Source organism: Zalophus californianus, chromosome 3 (genome assembly GCF_009762305.2).
Source record: "Zalophus californianus isolate mZalCal1 chromosome 3, mZalCal1.pri.v2, whole genome shotgun sequence".
Classification (NCBI taxonomy): Eukaryota; Metazoa; Chordata; class Mammalia; order Carnivora; family Otariidae; genus Zalophus; species Zalophus californianus.
Genome location: NC_045597.1, coordinates 175627049 through 175650165, shown reverse-complemented (window position 1 = coordinate 175650165; position 23117 = coordinate 175627049). Strand labels below are relative to the sequence as shown.

General features: G+C 55.1%; 1 protein-coding gene across 7 annotated transcripts in view; it reads left to right on the top strand.

Moving 5' to 3' along the window:
* The window catches only part of TNS1 (tensin 1), a 225655-nt gene that overhangs the window by 191566 nt on the left and 10972 nt on the right, over positions 1-23117 (top strand). For 3 of the 7 annotated variants that reach the window (XM_027590749.2, XM_027590753.2, XM_027590747.2), the window contains 10 exons: positions 2942-3034; positions 3602-3625; positions 4095-4133; positions 11957-12155; positions 14786-15852; positions 18941-19027; positions 19781-19912; positions 20270-20362; positions 20978-21055; positions 22884-22955. In XM_027590749.2, the coding sequence (XP_027446550.1) occupies positions 2942-3034; positions 3602-3625; positions 4095-4133; positions 11957-12155; positions 14786-15852; positions 18941-19027; positions 19781-19912; positions 20270-20362; positions 20978-21055; positions 22884-22955 (1884 nt within the window). The remainder of the gene's footprint in view (positions 1-2941; positions 3035-3601; positions 3626-4094; positions 4134-11956; positions 12156-14785; positions 15853-18940; positions 19028-19780; positions 19913-20269; positions 20363-20977; positions 21056-22883; positions 22956-23117) is intronic. The other 4 variants (XM_027590751.2, XM_027590748.1, XM_027590750.2 and 1 more) reach the window with 3 other exon arrangements.

The window sequence follows — 23117 nt, the reverse complement described above, 5'->3', positions numbered from 1 at the left end:
CTCCCCAGGGCAGTGTGGCCCAATGGCAATCTAGCCCAAATCACACTTGTGATGGAGCATTTTCTAGTGGCCGCATTGAAAAACATCATAGGAAACTGGAGAAGTAAAGTGTAATATTTTTTATTTAACCCCAAATGTCGAAAATATTATCATTTCCATAGGTAGCTCAAGATAAAACTAATGAGGTATCTTACAATCTTTTTTAAAAAAATTTATTTAGATTCAATTAGCCAACATATAGTACATCATTAGTCTCAGATGTAGTGTTCAATGATTCATCAGTTGCCTATAACACCCAGTGCTCAATCTTTTTTTAAAACTGTAAAAAGAGGCTGGCAAAATTACTTTTAATGGGTTTTATTGAATTTGAGCGATCTATAATACTATCATTTCAACATGGAATCTGTATAAAGAGATAATGTTGCTTTCTTGTTTCATACCAAGTGTTTGAAATCTGGTGTGTGTGTTACACCTAGAGCGCATCTCAGTTCTGATTGTTTCCACGGCAGGTACTCTCATGGCTACCATATTGGACGGTGCAAGCCCGGGGTGGTCTGCTGAAGAGGCAACTCCATTGGCCTTTTTTTTATTTTTTATTTTTTAAAGATTTTATTTATTTATTTGATAGACAGAGAGAAAGAGCATAAGCAGGGGGAGTGGCAGAGGGAGAGGGAGAAGCAGAGCCCTACTGAGCAGAGAGCCGGATGTGGGACCTGATCCCAGGACCCTGAGATCATGACCCGAGCCGAAGGCAGACGCTTAACCAACTGAGTCACCCAGGTGCCCCCTCCGTGGCCATTTGTGACTCCCTGGAATCGCTCTCCCTCCTGGGGGTGGTCTTAAGCATCCACCACACCTGCTCCGATTCACTGTTGGTCCAATCAGCCAGGATCTTGGCCATCACCCCGTGTGGGATGGAAGCCACGTGGGCGGGGCTAGGGTTAGATTTTGCCATATGTGTCTGTTCCCATTCTTCTCTCCCTGCCTATGCCAGCCCTGCTGCCCCAGTGGGGAGAATAAGCAGAGATTTCATCAATGCACAGGGTTGGGAGAGAGGACAGAGGCGGAGAAATGCGAGGAATCCCTCTCTCAGAAAGCAAAAGCCTTGCTTGGCTTCGGGGCCGCCCACTCGTCTGCCTCAGCAGAAGAGCCAGATGCCCGTTGACGGGACATGAGGGGACTAGGCAGCTGGAGGTGGGACCAGGAGAAACCTCCCCCTGCCTCTTCACCTTGGCTCCCTGCACCTTCCCTTCACCTCGGCTCACTGGTCCACCTGTACCTCTGCTGCCCCGCCTGGGCCAACACACGCACGCCCGTGGGCTGGAGATGTTTCGTGGGCATTCCGTGGACAGTGGTGGTCTCTGAGGCTGGGCTCGTTCTTCCATAGTTAATTACATTCCAATTCGTTCATTTGACAAACATTAATAAGTGCTTGATAAGGATCTATTGCAAGACACCATTTTCAGTAATGGGCAGGGGGGCTGGAGGGGGGCAGAAACTGAATCTGTGTGTGTGTGTGTTTGTGTGTGTGTGTGTAAGGAGAGGGAGGGAAAGAGACATGCAAGCCTAGACCTACCTTATTCCTGGGCTGTGTGCATTTGCACACATTTGTCCCCTCTGCTATTTGTCCACTGGGCATCTGAGGATGGTGTGAGGATGGAGTCTGCCCCCATCCCGACCCCTGTGATTTCTCACTGTTGCTGTGTGTCCCTGTGCATACACCCACATGTGCACAGATAAGTTGTGGATGTTGGTTACATTGAGAGATTGTAGCTTTTTGTTCCCTGCAGGTCTGTCTTTTGAGGAAAGGAGGAGGGGCCCAGGGGGGTCCTGGAGCTGCTGTGTGGGGGCCAGGCACCCGAGGGCCACAGCTGGTCTGTTGGGGCCATTGGTGTGTGGCAGGCAGGCTTGGGCTCTGGCGGACCTGTGTGGCCGCCTGTCCTCAGGGCCCGTGGCCTCTGCACACTCCCAGTAGCCATGGTAAGAGACACAGAGCTCAGTTCTTTGCTTCTTAGAGATGTGTTAGGAGACACAGCAGCTGCCACCGAGAAATCTTGTGACTGGGCCTGCCAGCCACCCTGCAGTCCAGCTCGGAGTCCGGCCACGTCCTTGGCTGGTGGGAAAAAGCAGGACAAGCCCTTTCTGACCTTGTGTGTTACATGACACCCCTAACCCAGCCGGGCGGCCCAGAAGGGCCCTGGGGTGTGCACAGGGCGTTGGTGCTCTTGGCCAAGGCTTGTGGAGGTGGAGCTCCTCCCTCTTCCATAACACCGGGATCTGGGGGGGGGCGGGGACAAAGAGCCCCACACTGAGAAATTCTCTCTTTCTGGGCTTTACAAGTGGCATGGTTCGCTGGGGGTCAAAGACCTCCGGCCGAGGGCTGCCCTGGGTCTCAGGGTTGGCACGGCTCTGCCCGTGATCCCTTACTCCTTCGGGCCTTTACAGGATGTGCCATCTTGATTTCCCATTTCCTTTTGTTGTCCCAAGTCCATCCAAGTGCACGGTGTGGAAAGACTGTGTGTGTGTTGGGGGGTGGGGGCAAGAGGATGAGGGAAGAGACGCTACAGTACGAGGATGTCAGACATAGCCAAAGCTGTGTGTATGTTGTGAGCCATGGGGACTGCAGTGAGCCACCAAGGGCCCCGGCATACAAGTTATTTGCTCGACGTTGAGGGCCAGGGCTGGGTTGCGGGGCAGCTCCATTTCCTGACTTTTTCACTCTACCCTTTGAGCTGTGGAGAAACACAGAGATAGGAAAGGGCAGTGGGAAGCGAGGCGGTAAGCCCTGGGGCTGGGGCTGGCTCCCCTGTATGCCTCCTGCTGCCCACCCCTCACCAACATGTCCTCAGTTAGCGGTGTCCCCGCTCCTGCCCCTCTTCATCTCCCCACACCTCCTTCACCCTGAGGCTCACTGCCTGTGTCTCCTTTCTTCTTGGCACAGTGCGCTCCCCTCCGGGTCTGGCCAAGACGCCCCTGTCTGCTCTCGGCCTGAAACCCCACAACCCAGCGGACATCCTGTTGCACCCTACAGGTGGTGAGTGACTCTAGCTGGAAGGGAGGTGGTGGGGGAGGCCAGAGGGAGGAGTAGGGGTTGGAGGACCCCTGTGGTCCTGGGCAGGGCCTCAGGATCTCATCAGAAAGTGCCCAGAGGTGACGGGTTCTCAGGAGCCTTCTGGAAACAAGATGGCAGCCTGGCTTTGTGCCCACAATGCGGTCAGGCCTGAGTGGGGGCTCTCTGCAGGGCTTGAGCCTTCATGCCCATGGACAGGTGGGGTCAGTACCACTCCCAGGGACCTCTGACTTGGGGATTGGGAGGCTTGGCCTCCATTTCCTTGGAGCTGGTTAGCTCTCTGCCAGAAGCCTGGCTCCACCATCCCCCCAGTGTACTTGAGTACGCGCACACACGGATGTACACCCCCCCAGGTCACACCTCCCACTTCCTTACCACATCCCCCCTCCTCCCTGTGGGAAAGGGGCGAGTGGAGGGCCCTGGTCCCTGAGTGGCCATTTCCAGCAGTCCGAGCCCAGAAGGGTGTTCTCTAGCCTGTGGTTTTAGGGTTGGGCTGGGGCCCTTGGGGCCAACTTGGCTTTTCTTCCTTAGTCACCAGAAGACTGATCCAGCCAGGTAGGAGGGCAATGACACGCATGTGTGACCCACGCGGACACGTGGCTGGCACAGCCTCCTGTCTGGAGGTGTCTGCATGGCCGGGGACACTGAGTCACCAGGGAGCAGAAGGCACCTGGGGCTGCCTCTCACCAGCCAGGACCCTTCTGCTTGAGATGCAAGCCCCGGGTGCAGGGGTTGTGAGGGGGGCTGGCTTTGTCCCCGAGAGCGAGGCCCTCCTTAAACTGTGCGTCCTGAGCCCCCAGGGCCGTGTCAGGGTGGACCTTACCTCTTACCCTGGGCTCTTCTGCCCCGGCCTCACCCCTGCTTTCCTGCCTCCTTTCTCTCAGCAGATTATCTTTCAGGAAATAATCTCTGGTAATCGCTCTCTCTCTCTCTCTCTCCCCCTGCTCTTCCTCTCCTCGTCCTCCTCACCTGCCTCCCTTTCCTGCATCTCCTTCCTCCTATCTCCCCTCTCATCTTCCCTCAGAGGAGAATGAGGGGAAGGTGGTGACCGAGCTTCCCAAAGGTAAGTGTGGCTTTGCTGAGGGGCCGCTTCCTGCTCTCCGGGTCTGGGCCTGGCTGTTCAGGAGGAGCTTGCTCAGGCTGGCTCAGGGGCAGCTCACTCTCCTGACAGGTCTCAGATGACTGGCCACAGAGCCTTCTGGTCCCCACCCCCTGGTGATGAGCTGCCACCCTGGACGCTGCCTGAGTTCTGACGGGCAAGCTGGGCACAGGTTCAGGTGTCGCCAGCTCCAGGCGTCAGGGCAGTGGCAGCTGGTGACAGTCTCCCCCTCCTGCCACCTCCTCCCCCAGCGGCACGTCCGCTAGCTTGCCTGGGCTGCAGCCAGCCCCCTCAGAGGGCAAAGGGATGCACATTCTTCCACTGCCTGGGGCGCACTCCACGTGCATAGCTCGGAACAGGCTTTCTCAGCAGTGTTAGAGCCGAGAGCGGCCTCCCTGAAGCTCTTGCTTGGTTTCATATCAACACAGATGGTGGGAAGTCTGTCTTTCTGGGAGCTTGGATGCCTCTGGGGATCTTAGAACAACGATGGATCCACTTGCACACGAATGCATCGGGATACCTATGCACATAATTTTGACAGTTTCAAGGAGTTCACATGTCTGTGGATCAGCTTCACCCTCGATTTTGATGAACTCTGCATTGTACATGAAGCAGGGAAGGGGACTTGAGCAGAGAAGGGAAAGCAGAGAGGGTGCATAATCTAGTTGGAGGCCTTTAAGTAGTTATTAGGGACAGAATTCTAATGATGACTCAGAGCATCAGGTGAAATGAAGGGGGTGCTGGCCTAGGCTGTCTGTGTGCGTCTGTGGGCATCGGTGTCCCCCTCTCCTTCACCAGGGGGCCTTGGATGAGGGGGGGACACTGAGGTCCCTTCCAGCTCTGATACGTTAGATGTTCTGACTTCCCTCCTGGGCCCTGGTTCCATGTGACCTGGTTTCCTTAAAGGCTCTGTCTTTAAGGAAATAATAAATCTTTTAAAGATTTATTTATTTGAGAGCGAGAGAGAGCAGGTGTGCGCACGTGCATGCAAGTGTGAGCAGGGGAGGGGCAGAGGGAGAGCGTCTTCAAGCAGACTCCCTGCTGAGTGTGGAGCCCAGCGCGGGGCTTGATCCCAGGACCCATGAGATCGTGACCTGAGCTGAAACCAAGAGTTGGATGCTCTGCCAACAGAGACTCCCAGGCACCCCTCTATCTGCTTTTCTGAAGCCCACTTTCCACTCATCACCTTGATTCCCACCCCACCCCCCAAGTGGGCATGGGCTGTGCCCCTCTCAATCTGCCATCACCCTGGAAGATGGCTGCAGCTTCCAATAGGCTTCGCCCGCTTGGAGCCAGCCAGAGTTCGGGCAGCAGAACCAGGCTGCCTGGGCGTAGCAGATCGACGCGGCCCCCAGCAACAGACCCCAGAGAGTGAGGAGCCCAGTGTGCTCTTGGCTGCCCCTCCCACCTCCCCCCAGCCTCCTACCCGGGGAAGGGGCTGTCCCCCCAGGCTGGCTGCTGGCTCCTGGCTCCTGACAGGGCAGTGAAGATGGGACAGGAGGCCAGAAATGCTGGGGCCCAGAGCCCACCCACAAACACTCTCCAGTGGGAGGGTCTGAGGGGAGATTATCCCACAGGCTGACAGGCCCTGGATGTCATGTTTCCCGCTTGGGGGTGACACTTCAGAGAAGCGAGTATCGACAGTCGTGAACCGAGACCTGCCTGTTTCACAAATGACTCTCTGCCTACAAGGCCCCAAGGCCTCTGGCCCTCTTCCATATGTCCTGGAGCCACAGAGTTTGGAGGGAAGGTTCTTGCAGATGTGCTCAGCTACACCCACCATTTTCATGGATGTGGGGCTGAGACTTGTGCTGTGGGGGTCGGGGTCTGGAGTTTCTGCCCAAGGCCACAGTGAGGAGGCAGCAGGACCCAAACTGTCCTTACTGGTCTCCCGTCTCCTAGTCCAGGGGCTATTTCAAAGCCCTCCTCCTGCCTCCAGGCACCGTGCCCTGGGATTTCAGCGTGGGGGTCGGAATTGCTGCCTCGGTCTGGGCAGTGGGGCGGGAGAGGGGAAGGGAGCATGGCTGTGGGCAGCCCGTTTATTTTTCCTGACTCATGTACCACCTCCTGGGTCAGACTAAAGCACATTCTTTGCTGACCCTCTGAAGCTCTGTTTGATTTTCCTGCTGAGACTATGATGGGAAATTCAGAAAAAGCTGCCTGTAGAGGAAAAATGATCAGAGACCGAATGATCCAGCTAGAGGAAAAGCAGACTTTAAGGGAATCTGCTCTGGTCGAGGCACTGTGCTAAATGCTTGTCATGCATTCATTGTCTCATTCAGTGATTCATTTATTTCATATTTTGTATGTCTACCATGTACTGTGCACTGTGCCAGGCTCTGGGAATGTAATGATAAGCAGTACTGTGATTCCTCATTTCATGGACCTTATGCATGAACAGGAGCCAGAATGAAATTACTTGCAATTACGTATTAAGATAGTGCTCCAAAGGGAAGGGATAGAGTTTATGAGGTCTTCTAGCCAAGAACCTGACCTTGGCTGAAGAAGTAAGTTGTGAGGGTGAGTGACATTAACTTGGTAAAACCGGGAAGTGAGAAGAGCATTCCATGTAGAGGAAAATCATGTACAAAGGCCCTGGGGTCAGAGGGAACTGCATGTTTTTGTTTTTACTTTTCTAGGAACTGCAAAATCAGTGAGGCCAAGAGCAAGAGGGAGCTAGAGGCTGGAGCAAGGGGGAATGTGGTACAGATGAGGTTCAACAGGCAGGAGTGGAACCATGTGGGACCACTGTCACACCATCTTGTTTAACAATCACAGAAGCACCGAGAGGAAGGTGGTAGGAACCCCATTTTACCGATGAGGAGATGATGTTTAGGGCGGTTAAATGCCTTGTCTAAGGCCTAACAGTCAGTCAGGGGCATGGCTGAGAGTCAACGCCAGATCAGTGGAGGCTGCCCCTTTCCATGTGACTACACTGGGCGCACCCCCTAAACAGTGGGGCTGGGGCCTGGGTAGTCTTCTCCATGAAGAGGGGTGAGGAAGAAAGCCTGCGGCAGTACAGACGTGAGGTCAACATCAAGAATATCTTCCCAGTGGTGAAACAGGGAAAGAGAGTGTGGAAACTTCTTTCCCCGAGGAATGGGAAAAGGGAACATCCAGGTGAGGTTCTGTTTGTCCAGGTGACTAGGTGGGACAGATTTGGCATAAAGGAAGACTTTGGACTAGAAATGGCCCCTCTGGGGGATTGTTTCTGCTCGGAGATTCTTGGGGGTGGGTGTACTGTGGCATCTGGGATTCTAAGGCCGTGCTGTGCAATGCAGATTTATTGAGCGCCTATTTTGTGCCAGGTCCTGTACTAGGCACTGAGGGTATACCCACTACGGGTATAAGGTGAGATACCCTGGTGAGGGCAGAGATGCCAACAAGGAAATCAGCATTCGGGAGAAGCGTGGAGCAGGGCTTGGAACAGGGTGTTAGGGGAGTTCAGAACTCCTGTGTATGGCCCAATCTAAAAGGCTTGAAATTCCAACTTTTGAGCTCCTGGACTAGAACTCGGGCGTTTCTTTACTTCCTCCTCCCTCTTCCTCATGCACATGACTTCATTTTACTTGGGGTGGGCAGGCTCCTTCTCTCCAAGTAAAGAACGTTTCCTGGAGGCAGGAAATGCACATCAGGGTGTGGGTGAAGAGCTGTCAGTGCCCTGGGCCTGGTGGGGCCCAAGTCACTCTTAACGCTTCCAGGTGTTCTCAGCCGCCAACAGCCACTTAGAATAAGTTTGAGCTCTGGAATGTTCTGTGTGAAGCGCCCTCTGGCCCCACCTCTCCTACTCTTCCCAGCTCCTTTGGGTGGAGCTGCTCCAGGCAGGAGGAAAGTAGCAGGAGAGGGTTGGAGAGAAGGGTGGAGGGAGGCAGGAGCAGGTGTGGCTGGGGACAGAGTCAGGGACTGGGGGCCGCTTAGAAACGCTGGTGTGGAACGGAGCAGGAAAGAATGAGAGGGAACTTCCCCATCTCTGTTGCTTGATCCTGGCTGGGCTGGTGAGTGGTCTCATTCCCCTTGTACGGATGAGGAAACTGAGTCCCAGAAAGTTTCAGCAGCCTGTCCCAGGTCACCCCTCCAGGAATTGAAAGAAAGGGGAGTCCCGCAAGTCGTCATGTTGTCCTGTGGTTGGGAAGAGAGAAAAAGCCTAGGAATAGACAGAAAGAGGAGGTGTTTTTAATATGGTACCCGAGTCTGAAAACTTGGGAAAACTGAGTTTTTGGCCTTAAAGGTTGGTTTTGAACAGTTCTGGAGAGGGACTCAAGAAAGGAAGTAATTTCCCAAAGGTCCCTCCTGCTTCGGGTTCATGAGAAACAGAGACGGAGACAGAGGGCTTTGTTCATCTCTACCCCCGGGTGGGCCTGGTAGACCAGGAAGGGATGACAGATGGTCGCAGACTAGCCGAGCAGACATGAGGATGGTCATGCACCCAGCGGGGTCGGGGAAGGGAGGTGAACAGGTGAGGGCAGGGCCCGGTGGGCTGGGTCACTGAAATCCTGCTAGGCCAGGAGCAAAGCCCTGAGGCTGGTTGGCCTCTGAGCTCAAGGACTCTTTCCTGCCGGGGGGAAGGAAGGCAGTTGCTGCTTCTTCCAGGGGTGGGGTCCTACCCCCTGAGTTCAGACAGTCCTCCCCTGGCTTTCTGTGGCTCATGATCCGGTGGCACTGGGGAAGGGGGTAATGAGACTGATGCCTTACAAATGTGACCACCCTGGGCTTTCCGACTCCCCAGAATTTCTAACATGCCGTCCCATCGTCACCCTGTGCAAACCACAGGCAGGCCCCTGGCCTGGGGCTCAGGCTATTGCGTTTGGGCCGGGAGCAGTGAGTGGGGACGCAGCCTTGTCTAAGGGCGAGCAGGCCCGATGGGAGTCAGCGTCCCCGGGTCCCAGGCATGGCTCTGTTCTGACTAGGGGACAGGGTGCTGAGGCCCACTTTATCTCAGTTTTACTGTTGGTAGAAGGGGTACGTGTACTTTTTTTGTTTTGTTTTGTTTTTACAGGTGGGGTGTAGGGTACTGTGAATTGCTTACCCAGTGTTTGGGCCTGGGTCCTGGTAGGAAACAGATGGCTCACTCTATGGGGCAACATAGTTTCATGGACTATTTAAAAGGTCTGGGTAAAGCAGTGACGGATGGTGAAGCACCCCCGGGTGATCCCTAGCAGGAGGAGGGAGCCATTCCCACGCCAGACCTGAAGAAAAGCAGAGAGCTGGAGGAGAGGATCCCTGACCGGAGCTGCGGTCTTGCGTGGAGGGATGCAGCCACTGACACCTTGACCTTCTCTCCTCACTCTCCCAACTTCTGCCAGTCCCTCCCACTGGCTAAAGGCCAAAGCCTTCCAGGGCCCTAGGATCTGAGGGTCCGGGTGATGTGGTCAGTACTGGCCTGCAGGGACGCAGAGCAGGCTGGACAGTGGACCGGGAGGACATCAACGGGTAGAAGAGCACAGACCAGGGATCATCCACGGGGGTCGTAGCTCGAACTTCTGGAGTCAGCACGAATTCTAGGGAACGGGAAAAGGGAATGTGTGCCTCTCAGGTCCTAGTTATTATGCATCTCTGTGTGGGTGGGGCTGGAGGCTGAAGGTCAGGCATCTACTAGCTTATAGGATAGATGCATATAGGGGCTCTCTGTGTGCCCCGGTGTGTGTGGGGTGCTGTGAATATAGATCAGCAAAGAGCCTGGGGTGGCCGGGGAGCAGATGGATCCCTTGCTGTCTCTCCGTGGGAGAGAGGGGGTGCCGCCGAGTGTTGCAGGCATGCAGGTGAAGGCCGGAGCCTGGAAGGGTACAGGAGGAGTTTTCGGAGAGTGACCCAGAACGGTGAGGAGTGGGAGGGGAACGTGGACTCTGGCTTTGCGTCTCCATTGCCGTTTCTGTGGGCTCCTTGTCTCATGGCAAGGACACAGCTAGCCCCCCAAGACTAAACTGGCTCCCTGATTTTTAGCTGGCCGGTGTGTGCGCCGTGGGCGAGGGGGCAGGCTCTGGGCCAGACTGCCTGCATTCCTGGGCCAACTCTGCCCCTTGGTACTCTGTGATGGGGTGAGCTACTTACATTCTCCGATTACTTACATTCTCCTTCTTTCCTCATGTAATTGTTCGCTATTTTTATCATTATTAATAGTTCTGGCCGACGTGCTGGAGGACTGGGTAGCCGCCAGCTCTCGGCGTCCCCGTGAGGCTGTGGCCTTTCTCTAGGCCACCAGGAGCCGGCATTGAAAGTCAGGAGACCGTGGTTCCAGTGTCTCTGGCCACTCATTGGCTGTGTGTTCTGGGGCAAATCTCTCTACCTCTCTGGGCCAAGAAGAGGGGTGAGATCAGGGGTCAGCAAACTGTGGCCAATTCTGGCCCACTGCCTCTTTTTGTAAAGAAAGTTTTATTGCAACACAGCCACACTCTTTTGTTTATGAATTATCTATGATGGCTTTTGTGCTCCCAAAGCAGCATTGGCTAGCTGCCACAGAGACCATCTCCTAAATGGTCTGAAATATTTACTATTGAATCTTTCATAAAACGTGTGCCTGCACCGGGCCAGAGGGTCTCTGCAGCTTCTTCGGGCTCCGGCTGGGCCCTTGGGCACGATGGACACAGAATCCATGCCTTTGGAGTGAAAGTGGGTGGCCTGAGGCTTCTGTGAGGTGGGTGGGTGGCCCGGGCTGGTTGGGTGGGGCTTTTGAGGAGGCCTCTGGTGAGGCTGACCTCTGCCTATATGGACGCCAGCTTCGGGCACCGAGGTGACTGGCTGTGCATCACCCCGTGCCCCATCCCCACACACTGTCACACAATCCTGGCCCGTGAAAGCTCCAGGGGCTGCCCAGGACAGCACACACCCTCGGGTTCTTCACTTTCTCAGGTGGGTTTCAGCAGATGCCCTGATTGGGGTCAGTGTGTGAGCTGGGTTCCGATCATGTCCCACTTGGGGCAGCCAGGGCAGTGCCAGGTTTGGAGGTGGTAGGAGCGTCGTCGATCCCTGATCGTGTCCCAGGAGAAGCCAGGAGTGGCCTGCTGTTTCTCTCTGTGTAGCCCTGAGAGTCTTTCAGGCCTGGCCTCAGCGGTCTGGGAGGAGGGTCAGGCAGACACTGGCTGGGCGTCAGATCTCCTCCTGGTTGTGCCTCCACACATTGCACGCCCCAGGCCTCAGCATCCTTACCTGTAGAATGGCCTTTCTGGCCCTTGTCCCCCAACTCCCCGGGTTCTTAGGCTCTTCTAAACACCAGGCAGGGATAATGATGTCAGTCTCGGGAGGAATGCTAAGTGTGTCAGGCAAGGTGGGTGGGAGTGTCTTGGCCTCGAAGGGGCTGGGCGTGACTCGCCGCCACAGGCCTGTTGCTAGGCCAGCAAGCCTGTTTCTGGATTCTGGGCGTGGGTGGAGCCCATGGGAAGCCTGGAGCTGTTCTGAACATGGGCAAGGCTGGCCCGGAGCTCCCGGTCCACAGCAGAGCAGACTCCAGCCGGGCCAGGGGGCATCTAGGAAGGAAAAAGCAGCTAGAAGGGGTGCCTGGCTGTAGGAGGGAAGATTCTATGATGACTATGTTCAGAGGCCAAGCTGGGGTCCATTTCTGGGAAGCTTCTGTGAGTGAGGCCCCGGTTAAAAGTTCTGTGGGGGCTCTCATATCTTCTCCAAGACACTGGGAAGTGGGATGGGCGTGGGCTGGCTGGAACCCCAGAAGTGCCCTGTGCATGCTTGGCTGTCCTTTGGGGGCTGTCCCCACAGGCTGGGGAATTCCCTGACAGGTTGGGAGGGGTCTACACTGCACCCCTGTAGATCTCAGTCTCTCTTCTGCCCCCTTCCAGAGCCCCGGAGCTATGTGGAGTCGGTGGTGAGGACAGCAGTGGCTGGACCCCGAGCTCAGGACCCTGAGCCCAAGAGCTTTAGCGCCCCAGCTGCCCAGGCCTATGGCCACGAGACGCCCCTGAGGAACGGGACCCTGGGAGGCTCCTTTGTCTCCCCCAGCCCCCTCTCCACCAGCAGCCCCATACTCAGCGCTGACAGGTAAGTGGGGAGGAGGGTCCAGGCCTGGATCTGCCTAGAGCATGGACGGGCAGAAATCACATCCAGATCGCTGTACCTTGGAAACGAGCCCACCGCACTGAGAGAGCATCCCGGGTTCCAAAGCCCACGGGGAGCGCGAGGGTGGATGAGCTATAATTCCCAGGCTGAATTTGATCCCACCGGCCAGAACTGTGCTGGAAGGAATGGGAGCCACCGTGGTGAGCCAGGCCTCCCCCCGAGTTCAAAACCTAGCAGCGGCAATCACTATGTAGTGAGTGCTTCTGGTGTGTCAGACACTGGGTTAAATGCTTTATCTGGTTATTTTATTTAATCCTCTCAGCAATCCGGAGAGGTAAGTACTCTTATGGTCCCACTTTTCAGAAGAGGAAACTGAGGCACAGGGAAGCCAAGTAGCTTGCTCAAGGTCCTGCAGCTAAACAGTAGCAGAAATAGGATTCAGACCAAAGGCGTCTGGTTCTAGAGCCCACGTCTCTCCTCTCCCCTGGGCCTGTGTCTCTGTGCCTGCCCATCCCAGGCTGACAGTCAGATGTACCCAGAGCAGACGTATAAGGGCTGGGAGCTCCCGGTGAGGGGCCGTTGTTTCTGGCTAGGGATGCAGAGAGGGTTTCTGGGGGCTGGAGGTATTTGTGGTGAGGCCAGAAGGATGAGCAGCTGTTGAAAGGTGTAGGAGGAGGAGGGAACTGGCATTCTAGAAGGAACAGCACAACCAGGGTAGAGGGCTGGGGTGTGGACCTGTTGGTGCCGTGGGGCTGAGGGCACCCAACTACAGGTGGGGAGGTGGATGGGGCCCAGAAACTCTCCAGCCACCCCCTCCTATTGTCACAGGCCAGGCCCGGTGCAGAGTTTGCTGTGTGCCCTAGGCCCTTGGCCCAGCGCAGTGTGCCCCTCCCAGGTCAGAGTTGGGGTGGCCCGGTGAGCAGAGGCTGTTGTTCTTCTGCGTTCTAAGAATTCGAGAACCTCAAGCTGAGCATGCACCCCCAGTGCATCTCGCCCCCTCCCCAGCTTCTGGACAGGGCAGATGGCTCCGTTTCTTGGGAAGTCTGCTTGTGGGCAGAAGGTGATTTCTTCCTTTAAAGGAAGGGGGATTTTCCTAACCTGGCTAGCCACTGCTGCTCCTGTTGAGGGAGCCCTAACCTTAGGAGGTTTTCACTGTTTCTCACTCAAATTCCTCCTGCTGTGGAGTTGGCTCTTTTCAGGGCTCAGGAAGCTAGCATTTCCCTGGTGGAATTAATCTTCCGGAACTCCATGTCAGCGGCCCCCACCCCACCCTGCCCCGCCTGACACATCCTCCCATTCCTGAGTCCGTGGTATTCTGTCCCAGGAATAGCACTGCACTCTAGCTCCTTCTGGGACTCGAGGTAGACTTTTTCTTGGCCTGGCCCATGACCTGCTTCCTGCCCCTGGCTCTTGCCCGGCTCCCCACCTCATGTCCCCCAGCGACCTGAGCTTATCCAACCTGGCCTCGAGACTCCTTCCAGTCTGTAGCTCCAGGCTTTGGCCCATCGTCTTGTGTAAGGACCGCCCCCTCCACCTCTGCACCCTGCCCGGGGGCTCCTGCTGCTGAGCCCCCCTGCTACCTCCCTGCAGCCACAGCTTAGGCGGGGTCCCTGTCAACCTTTGCCTCTCCTACCATATCATCAACGGGTAGGAGTTTGGGTCTGGAAGGAATCAGTGTTATCTAACCCAGACCCCCTCGTTCACCACGGGAATGAGGAAAGTTGAACAGGTTTCCAGCATCTGGGTTTCCCAGCTGATGGGCCATTGCATTGCACGGCTGTACAGACTTGCACAAAACTTCAGAGGAGGATCAGTGATTGTGGCTATTTCCCCAGGGACAGCCCCCTCTGAACTGATTTTTACTGGAATCTTAGAATGGGGAGTGACCTCTGAGCTCATCTAATCTAACCTCCCAAAGGAGGAGATCCCCCGGCCACAGCATTCAGGTCCAGAAGTTGGTCAGCTTCTGCTTAAATAGTGCTAATGACGGGAGTCTCATTACTATGAGAGGCAGCTTGCTAAATTGGTGGCAGATCCAACGGCTGGAAAGCAGACCTTACAATAAGTTGAAATCTCCTTCTGTGAGACTTGTTGTCTGCTTTTTGGAGCTATCCAGGAATGAAAGCCCAATTCCGGCACTCTCCATGTCCAAAGACGATAATAGCATTCTGGGAAAAGTGAGTCAAGGCGGGATACTCCCAGTAGGAATAGGAGCCAGGTGGTTTGACCCCTCCCTGGTGTTCTGTTTCGGTGATGTTGGAGGTGACATGAGGCTATCTTCAGTTTCCATAGAGGAGACCCCCCTGTTTTGACTTGTGGTTTAGGAGACAACAAGGGGCAGTGAAGGAAACATGGGCTTTGAAATCAGATGCAATTTGAGTTAGAACCCTGGTATTTTACTGTGGGTTGTGAGCTTAGTGCTTCGCCTCTCTGAGCCTCCGTCTCTTCTGCTGGTTCCATAGGGTGACGTGCAAAAGTCGTGACATTTCAGCAAACACGCCCGTAGAGCTCTTGCTGTTGTTACTAGCGGTGGGGTGGGGTGGGGGGGGCTGCATGCTCAAGGAGAGCCTGTCCTTCACCTTGGCATCTTACCCTGCCCCCTCTCTTTCTAGTACTTCAGTGGGGAGTTTCCCATCCGGGGAAAGCAGCGACCAGGGCCCCCGGACACCCACCCAGCCTTTGCTGGATTCGGGCTTCCGTTCCGGCAGCCTAGGCCAGCCCAGCCCTTCGGCACAGAGAAGCTACCAGAGCTCTTCTCCTCTCCCACCTGCGGGCAGCAGCTACAGCAACCCCGACTACTCACTTCAGCCGTTCAGCGCCCCGGAAAGCCAGGCGCGGTCTCAGTTCACTGTGGCCGGCGTCCACACGGTGCCTGGGAGCCCTCAGGCTCGCCACAGGACCGTGGGCACCAACACCCCCCCCAGTCCTGGCTTTGGCCGCCAGGCCATCAACCCCAGCATGGCTGCCCCTGGTAGTCCCAGTCTGAGCCACCGCCAGGTGATGGGTCCAGCAGGAACTGGTTTCCACGGTAGCACGGTCTCCAGCCCCCAGGGCAGTGCAGCGACCACTCTGGGAAGCCCCAGCCTGGGCCGGCATCCCGGGGCCCACCAGGTTTCAGGCCTCCACGGCAGTGTGGCCACAACTCCAGGAAGCCCCAGCCTGGGCCGGCACCCTGGGGCACACCAAGGCAGCCTGGCCTCTGGTCTCCATGGCAACGCGATAGTCAGCCCTGGGAGCCCCAGCATGGGCCGGCACCTGGCAGGGTCTGGATCTGGGGTTCCCGGCAGCCCCAGCCTGGACCGGCACGTGGCCTGCGGTGGCTACTCCACCCCCGAGGACCCGAGACCCACGCTGTCCCGGCAGAGCAGTGCCTCCGGCTACCAGGCTCCCTCCACGCCCTCCTTCCCTGTGTCCCCTGCCTACTACCCGGGCCTGAGCAGCCCTGCCACCTCCCCGTCGCCCGATTCGGCTGCCTTCCGGCAAGGGAGCCCCACACCAGCCTTGCCTGAGAAGCGGAGGATGTCCGTGGGAGACCGAGCAGGCAGCCTCCCCAACTACGCCACCGTCAATGGGAAGGTGTCCTCCTCGCCTGTGGCCAGTGGCATGTCCAGTCCCAGCGGGGGCAGCACCGTCTCCTTCTCGCACACCCTACCCGACTTCTCCAAGTACTCCATGCCAGGTGAGTCCCTCCTTCCGCTCCCGCCTCCACCCTGACAGATCACCTGCTGGTTAGGGTATCTGTCTCCGCCTCTGCTCTGCCGTCTCTTTGGCACACAGTCTTGAGCAGATCACTGACTTCTCGGCCTCAGTCTCCTTGTCTGTATAATGGGAGGTGGAGGTGTCCTCAAAGTAAGTGTGCTGGGCGTGGGGGCAGTGATGAGGATGTGGGTGCCCATGAGGATGATGAAGAGGAGGAGAATAGTGATGACCTTACTGGGAACGATGATCATCCCCACCAGCCTAGCTTCTGCCCCTTGTTGAGCACATGCTGCGTGCCATGCTCTCAGCCAGGCACAAGCTCTTTAATCTGCATGGCTGCCTGACACAGTAGGTATTATCGCCCCTGTTTTATTTTATTTTATTGTATTGTATTGTATTATATTGTATTTTATAAGATTTTACTACTTATTTGAGAGAGAGAGAACACGAGCAGGGGTAGGGAGAGAGGGAGAGGGAGAAGCAGGCTCTCCTCTGAGCAGGGAGCCCTATGTGTGACTCAATCCCAGGACCCTGGGATCATGACCTGAGCCGAAGGCAGATGCTTAACTGACTGAGCCACCTAGGCGCCCCCTTATGACCCCCTGTTTATGCAGGAGCAAACTGAGGCTTAGAGAGACTCAGTCATTTGTCCAGGGCTACACACTTAATAAATGGCTTCTGATCTAGGCCCACGTACCCTAAAGCTGGTGCTCTTAAAGCATGATTAGAGTTGTCTTATCATGTTTCCATACTTGTGATTTAGCATCACCTTGAAAATCTGCCTTCCAAGCCTGGACCTCCTATGTTTGGCTGCCCACAGCACTCTGTCCCTACCTTTTGATCCCACTGCACACATCACTAATAACAGATCAGGCAGCCGGCTGGACTGTGGGCCGAGGCCGGGGGTTGGGCACGTTCCCCGGAATCTGGTTCGTGACAGTGAACCGGCCCGGCTTCACAGAAGCCCATGTGTGTTCACACACTGAATTCTTCACTCATCACCAGAACTTGGCATTTTTTGCCTCCGTGTAGAGGGCTCATTATCTAAACACAACAGTCAAGGCCTCAGCTGATCTGCAGCCTCTCAGCCAGACCTCAAATGTGACTATTGCCGAGTGGTCCCTGCCTTCCTGGGGCATTTGAGGACGATTTAGAATGTTTTGGGCAGCCTGGGGTGGGCCCCAGCTGCCTAGATGCTCAGTGTGACTTGCCCGGGTCCTGCCCTGAGCCTGCCAACCCGGGGCACCTACAGCGACCCTGCACGCCCCTGCTTCCTGCTGCCCACCAGAGACATCTGGTTCCCAGCCCTTCTCCTTGGAGTATGGAAAACTTCTAGTAGTTGGGACATTTCCTGTTTCCCACCATCTTCCCTGCTTAAAATAGCCATTGGAGTCAACACAGGAAGGCACATGGGGCTGTAGCCGCCTCTGACAGCTCATTAGGCCCCAGCAGCAGTGGGGGCCTGGGGCTTCAGAGCAGAGAGAGAGGCAGCAAGGAGCACTTATGGCCCAGCTGCCTAGCCCAGAGGCCCCCCTCCGTGCACAGCTGCCAGGAAAGGGGGCCAGCCTACCCCTTGCTGTCCTCTGGATACTGGTCCCAGGGCCGAGCACAGTGTAACTGACAAGTCGAAATGGACCAAGCGCTGGACACACAGTCTAACTCGTGTCTCGGGTCCACGCCGTCAGCTTCACAGCATTAACACAAGCTCCCTCTGTCCCAGCTTCTCTCTGAAGAAAGGAGAGCAAAGAAACATGTGCAGTTGGAATCTTCCTTTCTTCCTCTTCCCCCAACCCCCCTTTTGTTTCTTTGGTGCCAGAAGATGAAGGAAGAGCTTGGAGAGTGAGGGCCACACAACCTAACACCCAGACAAGGAAGAGAAGGTGTAGCCAGCATGGAATTGGCGGCTGTGTTTCCTTACCTGGGAAGGTCTTAACAGGAGCCTTTCTGAGAACCACCTGTGCGATCTGGGTAGCCTCTCCCTCTCTGAGCCTCACTTCCCTCATTTGTAAAGTTAAGTGGTTGGACTGGATGCTCTACGAGCATCTTCCTGAACCTAGTGTTCCACAAGGCATCCCTGGTCTGCAGAGGGTCTGGGTGAGGGTCATTTGCCAGGGAAGTGGGGTAGGTATATGACTCAGAGTAGATAGCCTCTAGGCTACCCCCTCCTCTGTTCCAGGGCAGGTCCTCCTCTGTTCCAGGGCAGGGCTGAACACGGGCTCTCCGTATAGGGCATTAGGGGGTGGGCGGGGGGGGGGGGGGCTTGGGGAGAAGTGATGGGAATGTATCTTTCTTCCCTCAACTTCGAGGTTGTTTTGACACAGTTGGGAAATCCATCTTGTGGCGAAAGAGGCCAGAAGGTGGGGTGCCTTAGCCTGTGGGAGAGAAGCTACAGGAAGGGTTTAGTCCAAATCTTCTGGGGAAAGGAAGGAACAGGGTGAAGGAGGGGCTTTCCTCAGCTCCGTGAGATTTGCTGGGCCAGGCTTTTCGACAGGAGAGCAGCTCCATGATGTGCGACGGTTGGCGGGAATTGGGAAGGATGGGCAGGCTGCTCGAGGTCCCTTCCAGCAGTGAGGATGCTGCCTTTCTGTGCTAGTTTTCTATGACCACCATGACAAGGTACCACCCACGTGGTGGCGCAAGACGACAGAATTTAAGCCTTCCCGGGCTGGAGGCTAGAAGTCCAAAATTAAGGTTTTGGCAGGGTTGGTTCCTTCTGGAGGCTCGAGGCGGAGTCTGTTCCAGGCCTTCCTCTTAGCTTCTCGTGGTGGCTGCCAATCCTTGGTGTCCCTTGGCTTGTAAATGCATCCCTTGGTCTCTTTCTCCGTCTTTATGACCCTCCCCACATGTCTCTCTGTCTCTTCCCCTCTTCGGATAAGGACATCAGTCATATTGGACTGGGGCCCACTCTAATCCAGCACGACTTCATCTTACCTTAATGACATCTGCAGAGACCCTGTTTCCAAATAAGGTCACATTCACAGGTACCCGTGGTTAGGGCTCCAACAGACCTTCTTGGGGGGCTATAATTCAGCTCCTAACACTGTTTCTCTCTCTTCATCTCTCTTTAGACAACAGCCCCGAGACACGGGCTAAAGTGAAGTTTGTCCAGGACACTTCCAAGTATTGGTACAAGCCTGAGATCTCCAGAGAGCAGGGTGAGTCCTGGGTGCCACCGAGCATCCTGTGGTCCGTCAGAGGTCACAACTGGCTGCCACCCACCATGTCTTCCTCGGGCAAGAACATAAGCAGACTCACTCCTTTTTGCCGTATGTGGTGGTCACACAGAGGGGCCGGGATCAAGGTCAGATCATAAGAGGCACCTCCCCAGGCTGAAGTGTGGGAGGACAGAAGCAGGATTTGTAGACCCATGAAGGGTCCTTAAAAGCAGCCAAGTCTGGATTTGCCAAGCACAGTAAAAGGCCAGCCAAGGTAATAGCAAATCTTAGCCCTCTGTCTACATGACGTGGGAGACTTTTGCACATTTTACGGAAAGAACAGAGTTGGGATCGTGGGGCTGGAGATGAGGCCCACTTCAGGCCCCCAAGGCGGGTCCGTGCGGATGTAAGGCAGGCGTTGGCAATGGCCTCGAATCCGGACCGCTGCCTGTGTGTAACCGTGGTTTTAGTGGAGTGCACCATGTCAATTCGCTTCTGTATTGTGCGGCTGCTTTGGGCCTGCCGTGGCAGGGCCTGGTCCTCACGGTAGAGGCTGCACGGCCTGTGGAGCCTGAAATATCTACTACCTGGCCATTCATAAAAGACGCTTGCTTACTGTAGCAGAGGAGTACCCTTAGGAGTGTTTAAATTCTAACTAAAGAACGAGATTCGATAGGCCTGGTGAGTCTTAAATAAGGCCAGGGCCATCACCATCTTCTCGCCTCTTCTCTCCTCATCTGCTTCCAACCGCAGCCATCACACTCCTCAAGGACCAGGAGCCGGGGGCCTTCATCATCCGCGACAGCCATTCCTTCCGAGGGGCCTACGGGCTGGCCATGAAGGTGTCTTCTCCCCCTCCGACCATTATGCAGCAGAATAAGAAAGGTAGCCCCACCCCCCTCTAGCAGGGCTTCCGGACCATGTGCTCTGTCCCGTGTCCTCGGAGCCTGAGGTGCCCAAGGACCCCGAGAGCAGCAGGGGAGCTGGTCCCCGCTGAGTCAGACTCTTCAGGAGGATGAGTCCTGGGCCTGGTGATGGTTGGGGTCAGAGCGCAGGGAAGCAGGATTATGGGGACCCTGTGGTTGTGTTTGCTTGAGCCGTGGTCTCTCCATTCTGGGGGTTCTGGCCGTACTACCCGTCCCACTCAGAGCCGCACGTGGGGAAGGGATGGAGTGCCATTGGCAGGTGCTGGGTAGGGCACCACGAAAAGTGCTCCATCCTCCCGTGTTTCTCTTCATCCAGGGGACATGACCCACGAGCTGGTGAGACATTTCCTGATCGAGACCGGCCCCAGAGGAGTCAAGCTCAAGGGGTGCCCCAATGAGCCAAACTTTGGTGAGCTGTCCCCCGCCTCCACAGCCTACCCGCACAGAGTCTCAGGCAGTCCCCGGTCCCCTGAACTGTGGCTGCTTCTCTTTGCCACATGCTTTTCTGCATTTGTCCCACCCCACTGAAATGCATTACCATTAGAATCTGAATAACAACCATAATAACTGCCTATATCGACCACCCCCTACGATGTGAAAGTCACCATCTGGGAACCTTATATTACTTCTGGTCTCATAACAGTCCTGCATGGCAGGACTAAGCTAGACTTACCCAAGGAACACAGAGCTAATAAGTGACTGAGCTGGGATTTGATCCCACGATTCTCTGATACTTTGGCTGCACCATCCTGAGAGGGGCCCTAGCAGCTGGAAGGACTAAGGAGAGATGTTGGGAGGAATTTTCTAGAAAAGAAACCTTGTGGCTGCTGGAGGGAGCCTCTGGAACCTTCTCCCTGAGATCTTGCTAACAAAGAGGGGGTGGATTTTCAGCTTCATTGGTGGGATGAGGGAGAGGTGATAAAGAAGCTGGAGATTACGGATAGCGGGGTGGGGTGTCTGGGCTCCTCAGGGCCCTGGCCCGCTCCCAGGGACACTGGTCCTGACGTGCCATCTCCTCCCACAGGGTCTCTCTCTGCCCTGGTCTACCAGCATTCCATCATTCCGCTGGCTCTGCCCTGTAAGCTGGTCATTCCAAACCGAGGTAGGAACGTGAGACTCCTTGCTCTCCAAGTACATCTTTGAGCTGGCCTCCTCCTTGTGTCAGCTCAGCCAGCCACGCCAGAACACGGGCCAGTGTTGGAGGACACGGGTCCTTTTGCCAATCCGGGGAAATTCAAGACTACTCTCCTTCCCCCCGAACCCTGTACCCACCCATTAAAAAAAAAAAAAAAAAAAGGAAAAGTTCTTTAAAAAACTTAACTCTAGGAACACACATAATTGACTTGCCAGATTGTTCTGGAAAATTCTCTGGTGGCTTTAAGGAATTCTTTCATCAATCTTCAGAATAAGCCCCGGAGGAGACAGTGATGGGAGGAGCGTGTGGGGAGGATGAGATGGACATCGGTGGGCGGGGTTGAGGGGAGGGGAAGGGGAAGGCAGATTTAGGTCGTGGGGAGTGTTGCCCAGGGGTTGGAGGTTGGTGTGAGTAAAGAGGAGGGAGTGCACTCAGAGGAAGAGGTGGCTGTGCGCCTTATGGCGTGGGAAGGAAATGGGGCCAAGATGTCCCCGGAGTTTCCAGTCCGCTTGGCTGTGAGGGTGTTCTCTGGGGGGGTGCAGAACTGATGGGAAGAGCAAGGCCTGCTGACTGTGGGAAGTATAAATGGAACCTGAGAGCCTCAGGACATATAGGTGAGAATTTGAGGGGGACCCTGGGCCCGGCGAAGGAGAGTTTAGCTTCCTTTAGAGAAGTATTCCAGCTTTGGAGGATGGCAGATGGACATCCAAAACCCTTCACAGTATAGGCTTCTGCCACCCGGCCCCACGTACGAGGCCCACGTGAGGGGGATTATGCTCGGCCCTGACCTCGAGGTCTAGGAACTGGAACCTGGGTCCCTTCTTCCCATCCTCTCTGTTTAAAACTAGGATATTCAGAAGTGTCTCTGGGACTTTCTTCCAGTTTCTCTTGGAGCTCCTGGGGTTATGCCCACACACAAAATCCCCAATATTATTTGATAATTTCTATATATCCAACTCAATTCATTGAATTATTAATGATAATTGACCAACGTTATTAGTTTAAAAGTTCAAATACAACTTAAGTAGCATTATTAACCCTGCAATTTGGACACCAACTAAATTATAGTTCTATGAAATTTATGAAAGTAGTTTAGCGATTATAAAACTGTTTGATATTTACATTGTATAAAACAGTGCTTCTCAAAGTATGGTTCCCAGACCTGCTGCATTGGCACCCCAGGGAACTTGTTAAAAATGCAAATACTCTCAAGCCCCACCTACTCAGAAACTCTGGGGTGGGGCTCAGCAATCTGTGTTTTAAAAAGCCTGCACTCCAAAGTCTGAGAAACACTGGTACAGACAATACTCAGTTCTCATTAATATTGAAATTGTAGTTGTGCTGCATTAAGGGCTTCATCGATGATGTAGGGCATTCATTGATCTGCACAAAGACACATCCATGCACAATGACAACAGTGACACCCATTGCCACTTGAAGACCTGCTTTATGCCAAGCACTGGGCTCGCGCTGTACGGGGGTGGGGCGCATCTTCAAAGCCCCAACAAAATGGGTACAATTGCATCTCCATTTTATAGATACTTGGCAGATGCTGGGGCAAGGCTCTGAGCCCCACACTGTTGGACCCCAGAGCTCTCAACCCGTGTGCTGCACACTTACAGTCATCGTTGGAATGTTAAGCCTGGACACACACATGCCAACTGCTGGGGCCTGTTATGAAAAGCAGTATCCGTTGCACAAAGTATTTGCAGAGCTTGCCTGAGGCCCAGCCAAACGTGTGCTGCTTTCCAGCTCTAGAGTTTTAATTACCAGCTGAATTAAATTTTTGTCTCAGACCCCACAGATGAATCGAAAGATAGCTCGGGCCCTGCCAACTCCACCACTGATCTGCTGAAGCAAGGGGCAGGTGAGTGGCCACCCCAGACCGGGTACCCGCCCAGGCCTCTCCTCTTGCCTGCCGTGTCCCCTCCTGCAGACCCAAATATCTCTGGGCTGTCCACATTTCTCTGTGTGGATGCCTGGCCGGAGGCTGGCCTAAAATTCATCAACTCCTTCTCCCCCGAGAGAT